Source organism: Artemia franciscana, chromosome 17 (assembly GCF_032884065.1).
Source record: "Artemia franciscana chromosome 17, ASM3288406v1, whole genome shotgun sequence".
Lineage (NCBI taxonomy): Eukaryota > Metazoa > Arthropoda > Branchiopoda > Anostraca > Artemiidae > Artemia > Artemia franciscana.
In genome coordinates this window covers 22,187,287-22,202,307 of record NC_088879.1, presented here as the reverse complement: position 1 = coordinate 22,202,307, position 15,021 = coordinate 22,187,287, and the positions used below count along the sequence as shown (strand labels likewise).

The 15,021-nt window shown below is 36.4% G+C and overlaps 1 protein-coding gene across 2 annotated transcripts in view; it reads left to right on the top strand.

The window, feature by feature from the left end:
* Positions 1-3,438: 3,438 nt before the first annotated feature.
* The window catches only part of LOC136038003 (NADH dehydrogenase [ubiquinone] 1 alpha subcomplex assembly factor 3-like), a 31,062-nt gene continuing 19,479 nt past the window's right edge, over positions 3,439-15,021 (top strand). Inside the window, exons 1-2 of one of the 2 annotated variants that reach the window (XM_065720921.1) lie at positions 3,439-3,483; positions 13,375-13,432. In XM_065720921.1, the coding sequence (XP_065576993.1) occupies positions 13,392-13,432 (41 nt within the window). In that variant the 5' untranslated portion in view covers positions 3,439-3,483; positions 13,375-13,391. Of the gene's footprint in view, positions 3,571-13,374; positions 13,433-15,021 lie in introns of both variants that reach the window. The other variant, XM_065720920.1, reaches the window with a different exon arrangement.

Here is a 15,021-nt window from a genome sequence, read left to right as displayed (position 1 = left end):
CTCGAATGTATGTAGGTTACGCTCATTTTCGATCTTCAAGGTCCAGGTCTCACACCCATATATAGCAATTGGCACAATCAGGCTGTTAAAAAGTTGAACTTTCAGCTGGTTCGACAGGTTTCGGCATTTACAGATATTTGTGAGCCTTTAAAAACTGGAGCTAGCAAGAGCTAGGCGGCGTTTGATGTCAAAGGTATGACAATTGTCCGCTGTGAGAAGACTGCCTAGGTAGACGAATTGGTCGACCGTTTCAGCTGGCTGGCCGTCAATCATTATGGAAGGAGTAGCTGCTTGTTTTTGGCGTGACGTGACCATAACTTTCGTTTTTTTTTGGCGTTAATTTGCATACCAAAAGGTTTTGTGGCTTCGTTGAGACAGTCTGCTTGTCTTTGGAGATCAGCGGCCGTTGTAGAGAGATGGTCGATGTCGTCAGCATAGGCGAGCTTGTTTACTAGGACTCCACCTATTTTGGCTCCATGTTCGTCTGGTATCAGTGACAGTATGGCGTGAAGAAACAGGTTGAACAGGTGGAGCCACAGAATACATCCTTGTAAAACTCCCGAGGATGTTGAGAATTCATCAGAGAGTCCATCAGTGGTGAGTATCCGGCTTCTGGATTGGCTGTATATATTCTCAATATTCGTGACGATTTGGTTGGGGATACCGTAATGTCTTAGGATGTGCCACAGACCTTTCCTCCAGATTAAGTCGAAGGCTTGCCAAAAGTCAATAAAGAGATGATATAGGTCTCTGTTGGACTCGACAAAGCGTTCCATGAGCTGACGAACGGTGAAGATTTGGTCAATGGTCGATCGTCCAGGTCGGAAGCCAGCTTGGTATTCACCCAGAACGGAGGCTGTAATTGCTTGGATTCTACGTAGGAGAATTTTGGTCAGTATTCTAGTTTGATGACTGGTCAAGCTGATCTTATCCTGACCATTGATTACAGAAGGCACAGATAAACCAAATAAAATGAACGCATATGACCTACTGGTCGAAACAATACTGTAATTTTAAATTGGATGTTCAGTGAAGTGTTCTTTGTTGATTTTTTTTTACTTAGTTTCAATTTTTAATGTTACTGACAAAGTGAGATTTGTTGTTGTTGATAAGTGATGCGGAGATTGATTGTCTTCACATAAGGATTGGTGAGAATTACTTCTTGTTTCTTTTTGTCTAGTCCTAGTTCAGTAGCCTGCAAATGATTAATATGTAATGTTATATTTTTTGTTTTACCAGTTAACAGGCTTCTGGGTCCTTTGGAGCTTTTTTTTGGATTGTAGTTTTTTTTTACATTAATTGAATAAAAGAATTTGAACTGGACGAACTAGATAGGATGACACCCGGAAAAAAAACAAATAAACATACATCCTTGATATTTCTCCTGGTAAAAATTGATCACTTATGTTTTGGGGATGTTTCATCCTTTTTCAGAACTGGGAAAACATTCTCAGGCTCGTAATTTCGGATGGGTAACATCAAACTTGACGAGTGTTATGTTTTGAATAAGCATCAAAATTCGATTCTTTTGATTCATATATTGTACTAGCTGTTGGGGGTGCTTCTCACCCCCCAAGCCCCCCCCGCGCGCGTAAGTCGTTACGCGCCATATTAGTTACGCGCCATTGTAGTTGTGTCCCTGTGTCCCACCTGTGAATATATATATATATATATATATATATATATATATATATATATATATATATATATATATATATATATATATATATATATATATATATATATATATATATATATATATATATATATATGTGTTTTTAACTACGTAAAACTTGCGAATATACAACATTCTTTGCTGTCCCATTGTCTGTGCATATAAATAGATTGTCAGGTTTACCGACTCTTGAACATGCAACATATAATGGTCAATGGGAAAACAATCCGTATTCAGATCTATACCTCATGATTCTAATGATTGCCCTTGAGCTTTGTTGATGGTGATTGCTAATCGACCATTCCCTGTGTCGCCGTCGTCATTTATATATCCCCCTGTGCCCCCCGGCTTCCCCTTTGTAGTTGTGCCCCTGTGTCCCGGTCGTCATTTATATTTTCTGTTTCCCAGTCGTAATTTGTGTCCCGGTGTCCCAGTCTGTGATTTCTCTTTGTGTGTCCCGGGTGTCATTTATATTCCTTGTGTCCCGGTGTCCCGGTCGTCATTTGTGTCCCGGGACCCCCCTGTGCCCCCCGGCGTCCCCTTTGTAGTTGTGTCCCTGTGTCCCGGTCGTCATTTATATTCCCTGTGTCCCGGTCGTCATTTGTGTCCCGGTGTCCCAGTCTGTGATTTCTCTTCCAGTATCCCGAGTCATTTATATTCCTTGTGTCCCGGTCGTCATTTGTGTCCCGGTCTGTATATACATTCGTTTTTTAATTGGTCTTTTTTTAGTTTTTAGTTTTTTAGTTATACCTCATGATTCTAATGATTGCCCTTGAGCTTTGTTGATGGTGATTGCTAATCGAACATTCCCTGTGTCCCCGCTGTCATTTATATGTCCCCTTGTGCCCCCCAGCGTCCCCCTCGTAGTTGTGTCCCTGTGTCCCGGTCGTCATTTATATTCCCTGTGTCCCGGTCGTCATTTGTATTCCGGTGTCCCGGTCTGTATATACATTCGTTTTTTTAGTTTTGTTTTTCTCCTTTATTTTTCATTTTTTTCCTTTTTATTTTTTTTTTTTAGTTTTTTTAGTTTTTTAGCTTTTTTAGTTTTTTTATTAGTTTTTGTTTTTTTTTCTTTTTAGTTTTCTTATAGTTTTTACCTTTTTTTATTTTTTTAGTTTTTTTTTACTTATGTCCTGATCGTCATTTATACTCCCTGTGTCCCGGTCGTCATTTGTGTCCCGATGCTTTGTTGATGGTGATTGCTAATCGAACATTCCTTGTGTCCCGGTCGCTTTCTCTTTGAGTGTCGTCATTTATATTCCCTATGTGCCGGTGTCCCGGTCGTCATTTGTGTCCCGATGTCCCGGTTTGTAATTTCGTCAGTCGAAAACATGACGTCAGTCGACACACAAACATGACGTCACTCGACAGACACACACACACACACAGACAACTTATTTTTATATATATATATATAGATATTTACTTAGAGCCCGTTATCACGAGCTTTTTAATATAAACCAGCTTATATCTTCACAGGTCAAACCAGGGGCGGGTCTAGAGCAAAATCTTGGAGAGCCCAATGTGACAAATGTGCCAATAATAGACCAAATTTATTCTAGAAAAGGGTGAAAAACAGAAAAAATAAAGAGGGCGCAAGAAAATCTTGGGAAGCAGAGCCCCCTGTACCCACCTGTGGGTCAAACACTAGATTCACACAAAATGTAACTACCTGTACCTTACCCACACACCACACAAATTTGTGTATGCGGTACGCTCATGAGATGGGTCTCCGTCTGCCCTGCCATCTATAATAAAAATGTCTCAAAATAATTTAAATTTCTCCAATGCGGATTGAAAAGGCATAGGTAAATTTCAGTATTGGCCTGGACAGAGTAAATGCTTCAAATTCCATATTTCACATAGGATAGAGACAATCAGAGGCTTTAACACAAGTAGGCCATATTATTAAGACCAGGAAACCATTTGAACAAAGACCTGAGAATATTTTATAAATGATTGATAAAATTCTAGACCAGCTACTTTTTGCTATCCTAGAAAGCGGTTATGCTTGGAAAATAAAACTTTCAAGGATGGAGACTAAAGTGTAGAACAGGAAGGTATTATAAAGTATCTGCCTCCACCCCTTCTCCCTCTAGAATGCACTGACCTTTGAAAGTCTTTTCTTTATGAAATGAAACCTTTAAAAATTGAAATTTTGATAAAATGAAGTAGGCCTACAAGAAAATTAAGGTAAAATTCTAGTTAATTGACTTCTGGCTATCTCAGAAAGGGTTTGGGTGAGGAAAATGAAACTTTCAGGGATGGGTCTACAGGCTAAAGTGTGTCCCAGGAAGGTATTTTGAAGTACCTACCTCCACTCCTTCTCCCTCTAGAGGGCCTTGACTTTTGATGACCTTTAAAAACATTTTTGTTATAAAAGTGAAACCTTGCAAAATAGATCTTCTGCTTAATTGAAATACAACAAAATTGTTTTCAGCTTCATAACTTTGCTCAATCCCATTTTCTAAGGTTTTAAAGATATGCAAATAGTTTTAATGTTGTTTTGTCAAAATTTTAATAGGCTAGGTATAGACCTGTCATGTAGACAAATTTCAGGGCCCTCTAGAGGGAGAATTTTACCATGGTAAAATTCTAGTTAACTGACTTCTTGTTATCTCAGAAAGGGTTTAGGCTAGGAAAATAAAACTTTCAGGGATGGGTCTACAGGCTAAAGTATGTTGTGGGAAGGTTCCCTCTAGAACTTTCAGGGATGGGTCTACAGGCTAAAGTATGTCCTGGGAAGGTATTTTAAAGTACCCACCTCTACTCCTTCTCCCTCTAGAGAGCCCTGAAATTTGGGTACATGACAAGTCTATACCTAATGAAATTTTGACAAAACAATGTTTTACCTTGATTTTCAGTTACTAGTTGCTTTTCTCTGCCTTTAGTTCTGAAAATGCAATTCCTGTTATTTGAGTAGAATTTTGAGCCATATCAATGTTTTTTTTTTTTTTTTTATTTAGGAAATATATTTATATATCTTTAAAATCTTATAAAATGGAATTGAGCAAAGTTATGAAGCTGAAAACAATTTTGTTGTACTTCAGTTAAGCAGAAAATCTATTCTGCAAAGTTTCACTTCTATAACACACATATTTTTAAAGGTAGGGCCCTCTAGAGGGAGAAGGAGTGGAGGTAGTTGCTTCAAAATACCCTCCCAGGAAATACTTTAGTCTGTAGATTCATCCCTGAAAGTTTAATTTTCATAACCTAAACCCTTTCTGAGATAACAAGAAGTCAATTAACTAGAATTTTACCTTAAAAATAGAGTTTCCTTACCATGTTTATGTTTGTCTAATAGAGTTTCCTTGCTATACACAGCTTCCTGGTTTGCTTTTGCAGCTTGTTTATGGCTATGGAACTTAAGGTTCCTACCAATAATGATATCTAATTTTTTTTTCACTTAACGCCTTGAGTTGGTCATTCTCAGTAGGAAATGATTGTTTAGAGTTATTTTGGCCACAATCAAGAACTTCACATTTTAATGCACTGAACTGCAGACCCTAGTGTTTGAACCATCTTGGAAGCCTGCTGAGGTCTTTGTAAACAGTTTGGGTTCTTTGATACATATGGTCAACCCCAGTAGTTTACAGTTGTCTGCATACAATGTCTGTAGATTCTTCAGGTTTATTGAACAGTCATTGACATACATACTAAACAGTGCATGCCCCAAGATGATTCCCTACAGGACACCACTGAGAACTATGGCAGGCTCAGAGAAAATGTCATGATTTGGTATTTATGAAGACATTCTGTGTTCTGTTTGACTAGAAAGCCTCAATCCAGCCTATACTCTCAACATGGGCTCCATATGCATATGTTTTCAGTATCAGGAGGTTGTGTTGTACCTTCTCAAAAGGTTTTGCTTGAACTAGCAGTTTAATGTCTACTAGAAGGTCTCTGTCTAGGAGTTTGGTGGCAATATCATATCACCCGTTAGAATGACCTATGCAAAACCCATGCTGACTTTTTCTGAGTAAATACTTTATATGTAGATGGTCAACCAATGGATCATTTATTATACTTTTCAGAACCTTTAAAGTACCAAAGTGAGGCTGATGGGTTTGTAGTTGCTAGCTAGTTCTTTGTGTCCCTTCTTAAAAATGGGCTTGATGTGGATAACTGTCCAGTCACTAGGGAGGACTTTTGAAGTCAATGTAATCTGGAATAGCTCAACAATTGGCTCTGCAATAAATTAGGCTGTTTCTTTAAGTAATCATGGTGAATATTATCTGTGCCAATGGCTTTGTTTGCACAAGTTTCTTGATCTTTTTGATGATGTTCTCAGTAGTTATAACTAGTAATGACATAGATGTATGAAACAGAGGGGTTGACATTGCAAATTATGGATTGGGTGATGACTAGGAATTTGTCAGATTCTGCTAAAGCCATCATTCAGCATATCAGCAATGTGTTTAGGATTATTTACTTTAGTGCTTTCCTCTTTATAATATTGGTATGTGATTCCTCTCTTGAACTAAATATTATTGTGTTTTTATCATGTCTTGGACAGTCTTATCTAATCATTATCACAGCAATTCTGTCTAATCTTGGACAAATATTTTCTTAAGAAATATATTTCATGGACTTGGCATAGCAGGTTCCTAGTTTCAAATATGATGTGTAGATAGTTAAGGCAGCTGATGATTGAGATTGGGTTAGTTAAGATTGGTTGATGAAAATTCATGAAAACTAAAAAAAAAAACCCTCTAAATTTGCACAAAAGTTACTCTTATTAGTAAAATTGCAGCTTGGTAGCTATTCTGAAGGAACATGCTAATAAAATAAAAAGAGTACTGCACCATTAGATTCCTCATATCATGCTCCTTCTAAATATAAAGGTCAATCCAACAGTTTGTGGTAACTAATTGTAAGTAAGGATCAATGCAGGTCAATATTGACCAAAACTCTAAGAAACAGAGTCTTGATAACAATAGATACATCAAAAGAATTTTAATGCTTATTTAAAATAAAACATAGAACTTCACATTTTTTTTCTTCCAAAGAAAAACTCATAGTATTATTGATATTTATTGATAATAACTCTATTAATAAACACAATGAGAACTATTTACATTTTACATCTACTGCACCAATGGAAAAACATACGTTTTTGTTGGTATGCAGTAGTAATGAATGGATGAATGTCCTTTTTTTTCCAGGGATGATTGTATCATACTAATGATCCTAAAAGATCAGGAGAGGGCTTATTTCATTGAAAATCAAAAGTTCAAGTGCCCTTTTTAAGTGACAAACACCAAAAACAAGAAGAACAATAGGGAATTTTTTAAGACAGTGGGAAACAAATTAGAAATTTTATTTTGGCACTATGTCCAAGGGCTGTCCTCAGCAATACAAATAAGAAAAACAACTTTCAAGACAATAAAATCAATAAAACTAAAATGAACAGTTTTTCAAAACAGTCCCAGCATCCTTACCTCAGCAAAGTTACCTAATCCTTACCAGCAAAGTCTAGGTTGAACTTGCCTCAGAAATTGCATTTATGCTCTTTTGATAATTTGTATAATAGGTCCTGAAATTTTTGTCTGAATACTCTTAACCTTACAAGTAGTTGAAATAGAAGTAGTAATTGGAGTAGTAGTAGCAGTAGTTTTAGCAAAAGTTGCAGTGGTAGTAGCATACACATATTGCCTTTTGGTCAATTGATCTTCCCCCTTAAGGATTCTCTAACAGTTCCAGCTTAATACTCAAGTCAACTTTCATGGCACAGTGACATATAGCAATTGCAATTTCTTTCTGTCAGTCCTGGTTTTGCTAGTTTGGGCACTTCTGGATAAGTTAAGATGATGAAAGTCGGCAGGCATATCAGTGACCAGACCAGACTAAATTAGAAATGGCCTCTTCCCCAATTTAACCATCTGGGGGGGGGGGTGAGCAAACAAGATAGTTGAGAAGAATTTTATTTGCTGATAAAACAAATTATTGTTGTTCATAAGTATGACTTGCTGGTCTAGTGGTATGATTCTTGCTTAGGGTGCAAGAGTTGTCAGGTTCAAATCCTGAACTACCCCAATTAACCCCAACTAACCCAACAAAAAGATCCCAAACTAGATATGTTTTTAATATAGCAATTGCTGGAAGTTGGTAGGCATATCAAGGACTAGACCAGATTAAATTAGATATAGTTGCTGCCCCAATTCAGCCATATGGGGGGGGGGAGTGGAAGGACAGTTAATTCAGAAAAATGAGACATTTTTAACTTACTAACATGGGATTGGATCTTAATAAAATTTGATATTTAGAAGGACCTCATGTCTTAGAGCTCTTGTTTTAAATCCTGACCAGATCTGGTGACATTGTCATTGAATCTGGAATCTGGTTGGCATGTCAGGGGCCTGCACAAATTGATTTGATAACAGTTGTTTCCACTATTTGACCATCTGGGAGGAGGGCTGGAGGGAGAGAAAATTGTGAAAATGAGGTATGTTTATCTCATGTATGGGTGATCAGATCTAATAGAACTTGATATATGGAAAGATGTCATGTCTCAGATGATTCATTTTCCATTCGGATTGGATCTGGGGACATTGGGGGGTGGAGGGGGAAATGGAAATCTTGGAAACTGGAAATCTTGGAAAATGCTTAGAGATGAAAGATCAGGATGAAACTTGATGGGAAGAATAAGCACAAGTTCTAGATACATTATTGACATAACTGGACCAGATCCAATCTCTTTGGGGGAGTGGGGGTATTTCTAGTGTTTTCGTGAGTTCAAGAATAAGCACAAATTCTAGATGCAGGATTGACATAACTGGACTGTACTGGATATAACTGACATAACTTGGGACTCTTGTCACAAGTGCCATATGAGCTCTAGCTCTTGTTGAGATATGCCCTTTTGACAATCTGCATGCACATAGTGTGTTTGGATTCTGTTCAAACTTCTCCTCAATATTCTTTCAAATTTTCCCTTTCATATACTTAGCTTTAATAGTACAAGTATCATAGTAGTAGTAGTAGTAGTAGGAGGAATAGTAGCTGTAGTAGTGTTGTATTAATAGCAGCAGTAACAGTAGGAGAAGCAGTATTAATAGTAGTAGTAGCATGTACGTGTTACCTTCTGGTTACTTGAATACTCCCTCCTAATACCCTGGAAGTTTCATCTTGATGCAGCAAGCCATTCCAAAATATTGCTGATGTGCCCTTTTGACCCCCTTTTCATGGCCTTTCATCTTAATATTCTTAGCCTTACAAGTAACTATAACTGAAGTAGTTGTTGGAGTGACTTAGTTGCAGTAGTAGTATTATTAGTAGTAACATGCAAATTTCACCTTTCTCTTTTAGCATTGTTTGAAAGTTCCAACTTAATTCCCAAATCCATTCATGAGATACACCCTTTTGACAATCTGCAAACAGATAGTATGTTTTGATTTAGTTCAAATTGCTCCTCAGTATTCTGTCAAATTTTCACTTTTATACACTTAGCCTTAATAGTACTAGGATCATAGTAGTAGTGGTAGGATCATAGTAGTAGTGGTAGTAACAGTAGCATTAATAGTGTTGTATTAGTAGCAGCAGTACAAATAGCAGTATTAGCATGCACATGTCCCTATTGGTCAATTGGACATCCCCTATGATACCCCAGAAGTATCATCTTGATAGGGTAAGCTGTTCCAAAAATTTTGCTGGTATGCCCTTTTGACACTGTGTGTACATAGTATGTTTTGATTTAGTTAAACTTTTATGCTAAAGTTTGAATTTTGTTCTGATTCTTTAAAAATGACCCCTGGATGACAAAGGCCATTTAATTAGAATAAATAACTCTTTTGAAAGCACTAAAAATACTTCAGCCTAAAGAGTGAGGTATTGACAACAGGCCAAACCCCTTCATATATGTAATATTTTTTGTTTGTGTTAAGTTTTGATGTTGCTTCTTACCTTCCATTGAAAAAACTTAAAAAAAAAAAAATTAATTTCTAATGGTTTTTTAAATAATTAAAAAAAAAAATCCTCCATGGAAAGATCCTCCCACGTTACCCCACTCTACAGTAGGGTTCTCTGATACACTGAATCTGATGGTATGATTTTCATTAAGATTATATCACTTTTAGGGAGTGTTTCCCCCTTTTTTCAAAAATTAGGCAAATTTTCTCAGGCTCTTAACTTTTGATGGGTAAGACTAAACTTGATGAAACTTATTTATTTAAAATGAGCATAAAAATCCGATTCTTTTTATGTATCTATTGGAATTAAAATTCCTTTTTTTAGAGTTTTGTTTACTATTGAGTAACCAAAAACTGCTTCTTACTTACAGTTTGTTACCACAAACTGTTTGAAAGGTTAAAGATTACAGCCCTTGTCCTGAGGATACACACTAATGACAGATCTCAAGGATTCACCATATCCTAGAAATACCTTGCTAGAAACACAAAGCAATACCACGTAATTTCTGGTACAGTAGGCTATATGAAGCATGGTCTCCGTTGCAGTTTACACATTAGGGGTTACAGGAGCAGGGTAGTTCATAAGTTGAGGTATTTGGACTGGGGCAGCAATCACATTTTGGGACAATCTGCCCTTAAAGGGTTGGGAGAACAGTCTTATTACAATATCGGGAGAGCATTAAGAATAGTGTGCAAGATCTACCTGTAAGTTTTGAAACTTACTCTTACAAGTAAGTTACCGGTAACTTTGGTAAGTTACCATAAGTTACCACATAAGTGTTAAGTCACAAATACTCATGAATTTGAAAGAAAATATTCTCTATTCTCCAACAGATTGATAAGAAAAATATTTTTTTTTAAATCATTTTATTTGTTTATTTCCTACTTCGTTTACACAGGGGAAAAATTGCACTCCTCCTCCTCATCTGGTGCATCTATTAACCCTGTGTCTGGCAGATCATTTTCCACCAGACCATCTCTACTGTCACGCGGGAGTGAACTGTTGATAGAAAAACATGATGGCAGCATGAGGATCCCTTTCAGCCTTTCACACCAATTCCCAGGCATTTTTGAAGCTGCACGGCGATGCTCATTTTTTTGCTATTGAGTGACTGACGAACTATTAGAATTTTGTTCGCTGTTTCATGTTTGAATTGGATCCTATGATGGGTCTGTACTAGTCCATAACATGACCAGAGTCTGTCGCAGGAGGCTACAGTAACGCAAATTGTTGAGATTTTTACAGCCACTCCCGTATGCACCCACTTCGCAAAAAAACAAAAATAAGCTACCTACAACAAGCTGCCAATTCGACAGCTCTGGCAGTCTTAAAGTACAATGATTTGGAAAATGGGCCACTTTTCGTGATGTAGCTACTGAATTCTGTGTTCAAGACCCCAGCAAAGTCAGCTTCAGATCTTTTGTTAAATGAATCACTTCACCTTCCAAAATTGGTTGGAAAATTTAACAAGTTCATTGATTCGACTTCCTGCATCAATAAACTCATCCGAAAACGCTACGTTTTGCGCATTGCTAAACCTTTTTCTTGCTCAAATCCATGCGCTAAACTGTGCAATCTATTCGAAAACTGCAATCATGTAATCTTACCTTTGAGAAAAAGCTGCAGTAATTTACTCTCATAAAATTCTTTGCATCAAACCTTCCTTTTTCATACCTTAATTGCATAGTCTTTATAGAAGAAAAACTTAAGTTATAAAAATTAAGAAAAAAGAAAGCTTTTCTAGGGTACCTTGCACCAAGTAGAATAAAAGATGGAAACAATTACATAATAACAAATCAAAATCGAATGTGTTTTTTTGTTTTACCTGATACTAACGAATACAATAAATCATGAAAGTATTTGATAAATATATGCAGTGGTGGACGGATAGAGAGCATGGGAAACAACTAAAGACATTGAGGCTGACTTGGCCAAGATCATAAAATAAGACAATAAGTCAAAAATACTGGCAAATGTCAGCACAAGTATCCATTTGGAAACCAAGATTCCAAAGAAAAGACTCAATTTTATTTTGTGGAAACCTCCTTATAACGACGGTTTATCCAGAAATAGGAATCTAGTGGGAGGATGGGAAAGGTTTATGTTTGGGAACTAGTTGCTGCTGTCACTATTGCAATGCTAGATTAGAAGAGATTGGATGGGAATGTTATTTATTAATAAGACTTACTACCTGCATTATAGCTGGATATATAGGCCTAATTCACAGATTATTTATTCTATAGTTAAAGATAGGCAGTCAAAAAATTCGAGTCAAAAGTAAAAAACTCACCAAATTAAATTGACATCTGCTATGAACATCTTACTTATTCAGACTGACTGACTCATCGCGTATCCCCATTTTTTCGTTTTTTTTTTACTCAGTAGGAAATGACAGAGAGGTAGCCCGACAGATCAGTATCAGCATAAGCTTAAAGGGGTATGACTCATGCATTGATTCTGAGTTCTGGGTTCTGAGTTTTTTATTCAACAACACATTTCATAAACAAAAAAAAATTAGTTCAAGGCAATCTCCCCCATAAGGCTCCATGGCCAGGAAAGAACAGGGGAGAAAAAAATACCAACACAAACAAATATAAACAAAATCCAAAAACATCTCAATGAATGAAAATTTTTTTGTGATAGATTTTATTGAAGTGGTAGCTCTCTTATGATTGGATTTGTTTCAATTGAAAAACATTTTGTTAATCAAAAACTTAAACTTACCACTTTTGAAACTTACTAGTAAGTTTGCCCTAAAACTTACCATTACCGAGTAAGTTACCCAGTGGTAACTTACCGTGTGGTAACCTACGTCTTGCACACTAATTAACTATCTGTGAGTATAAATAATCTTGTACCCGACTTTTACGCCATCTCTTATTGGTTGCTCAAGCGAGCGAGCATCTACAAAACTGAGCTTTATAGCCCGACAACTCCCAAACCTCACAGCCTCTTCGACTCCTAGGCACTCTTTAAACAGCAGCATATCGAAGTCAGTGTCAGTATTGGCAATAATCCCAAGGTGCTTACGATAGAGACTTTTGCAGTAGCATTTTTCAGCATGTTTTACAGGGCACTGCATGGAATCTTAGGAAAGTGTTCATTGTAAGGAGCCAACTGAGCCGAAATGACAATAAGTAGCTGATCCATGCATTAACTTCAGTTGAAAGGTGAGTGTAAGCCACAGCTCAAATACAGGGTACGTCGGTTGGGCTGTGAATTACAAAATCAGGGACTTTGGCACTATTGGTACCACATTTGCAGAAAAGGTAAAAAACGTATCAGATTATTTAGTTTTGAATTAATTCCGACCCGCTTAGGGACCAACTCATTTGGCAAGATTTTTCTCCAATGATTACACTTTAGTTTCTAAATATTAGCACTATCAAAAAAGTCCGAGCCATAACAGATGATATCATCCTAATTAGTTCCAACAAGAAAATTAATTTCCAGGAAATTCAACACCAGGGAAATTATCAGTTCACCTTGATTGCCCGTTTTCTCGCAAGGTTAAGCTCATTATGTAATAATATAATTTTCAACGCATTATAGTGTCAACTAGCGAGAATTATTATAAATGGCGCTGTTTCATTTCCTAGTAAGCAACATAAACTAATATTAATCTACTATGGCAAATCCTGTAAAATAAATCTATTATTTTCAAAAAATATAAATAAACAAATCTCACAAACTTTCTAAGTAGACTTGTTTAACAGACTTACTAAACAGACAATGAAACAGTAATTCCGATTTTGTATGGAAACATATATTTTCTTTTTTCTTTTTTCTAGGATATAACATATTATAAATGGCTCTCAAGTCTTCAAGTGTTCTATTAATGGGACAGAGGTAAGCAAATGTTGTTAATGGTGTATATGTTTACATAAACTCATTTAGACATTGAATAATACAGTTTCGGCTGGGAGGGCAGCTGTTCTGGGTTTAAATCAAAAGAGAATTTCTCCTTAAAAGGAAAGAGCAAACTTAAACTAAGCAGAATTAAGCTTATAAAGGGTATAAAGCCTAAAGTAGCATAAACTATGGGCAAATGCGAAGTATTGCCTCGATTTTTCATTATCTCTGCTGAAAAAAAAATGTGAGGGCATATTTTTGGAGTTTTTCTTTGCTTGTTAAATTCATACCAATAATTTAACAAGTAATATGTAATAAATTTGTATGTTAAATGGAAGAGCAAACTTGACCAAGTTTGAGAGCAACATTTTCTATGGGAAAATGCTAATTTTTTATATCTAAATTACTACTTATAATAGGTATAATATATATAATACTAGCTGTTAGGGTGGCGCTTCGCGCCACTCCGACACCTAGTTGGTGGGGGTGCTTTGCCCCCCCCCCAAGGCCCCCCCGTGCGTAAGTCGTTACGCGCCATATTAGTTACGCGCCATTGTAGTTGTGTCCCTGTGTCCCACCTGCGAATATAGATAGATATATATATGTTTTTAACTACGTAAAACTTGCAAATATACAACATTCTTTGCTGTCCCATTGTCTGTGCGTATAAATAGATTGTCAGGTTTACTGACTCTTGAACATGCAACATATAATTGTCCATGGGAAAAACAATCCGTATTCAGATCTATACCTCATTATTCTCATGATTGCCCATGAGCTTTGTTGATGGTGATTGCTAATCGAACATTCCCTGTGTTCCGGTCGTCATTTATATATTCCCCTGTGCCCCCCTGTCGTTTCCGTTGTAGTTGTGTCCCTGTGTCCCGGTCGTCATTTATATTCCCTGTGTCCCGGTGTCCCAGTCTGTAATTTCTCTTTGAGTGTCCCGGTCGTCATTTATATTCCCTGTGTCCCTGTGTTCCGGTCGTCATTTGTGTCCCGGTGTCCCGGTATGTAATTTCGTCAGTCGACAAATATGACGTTAGTCGACAAACAACTTCATGACGGCATAATGCTCAATCCTTACAATGACGTCAGTCGACAGACACACAAACAAACAACTTATTTTTATATATATAGATATATAATATATTATAATGTATAAATTATAATATATAATATATATATATATATATATATATATATATATATATATATATATATATATATATATATATATATATATATATATATATATATATATATATATATATATAGGTAGTATATATATAAATACTACCTATTATTCTAAAAAAGATATTTTCACAACGGGGTCAGCAAGTCCAGGTCTTTAGCACTTTTAAATTTTAGTCAGAACTTCAAATCAGAACTGTTCTTATCTACTTCCTGCTAGAACGGAGTTTTCCACTAGAAAACAGAAACATGGCTCAGGAAAAAGAAAACGCCGCGATAACTTCAAATAATTTTCCCAAAAATATGTTATTTGATTTGACTTCTACTTCCACAACATAGCCTGTAGCTCAAAGAGGAGCTAAACATCCTTTTTGGTTCCAGATTATGATCAT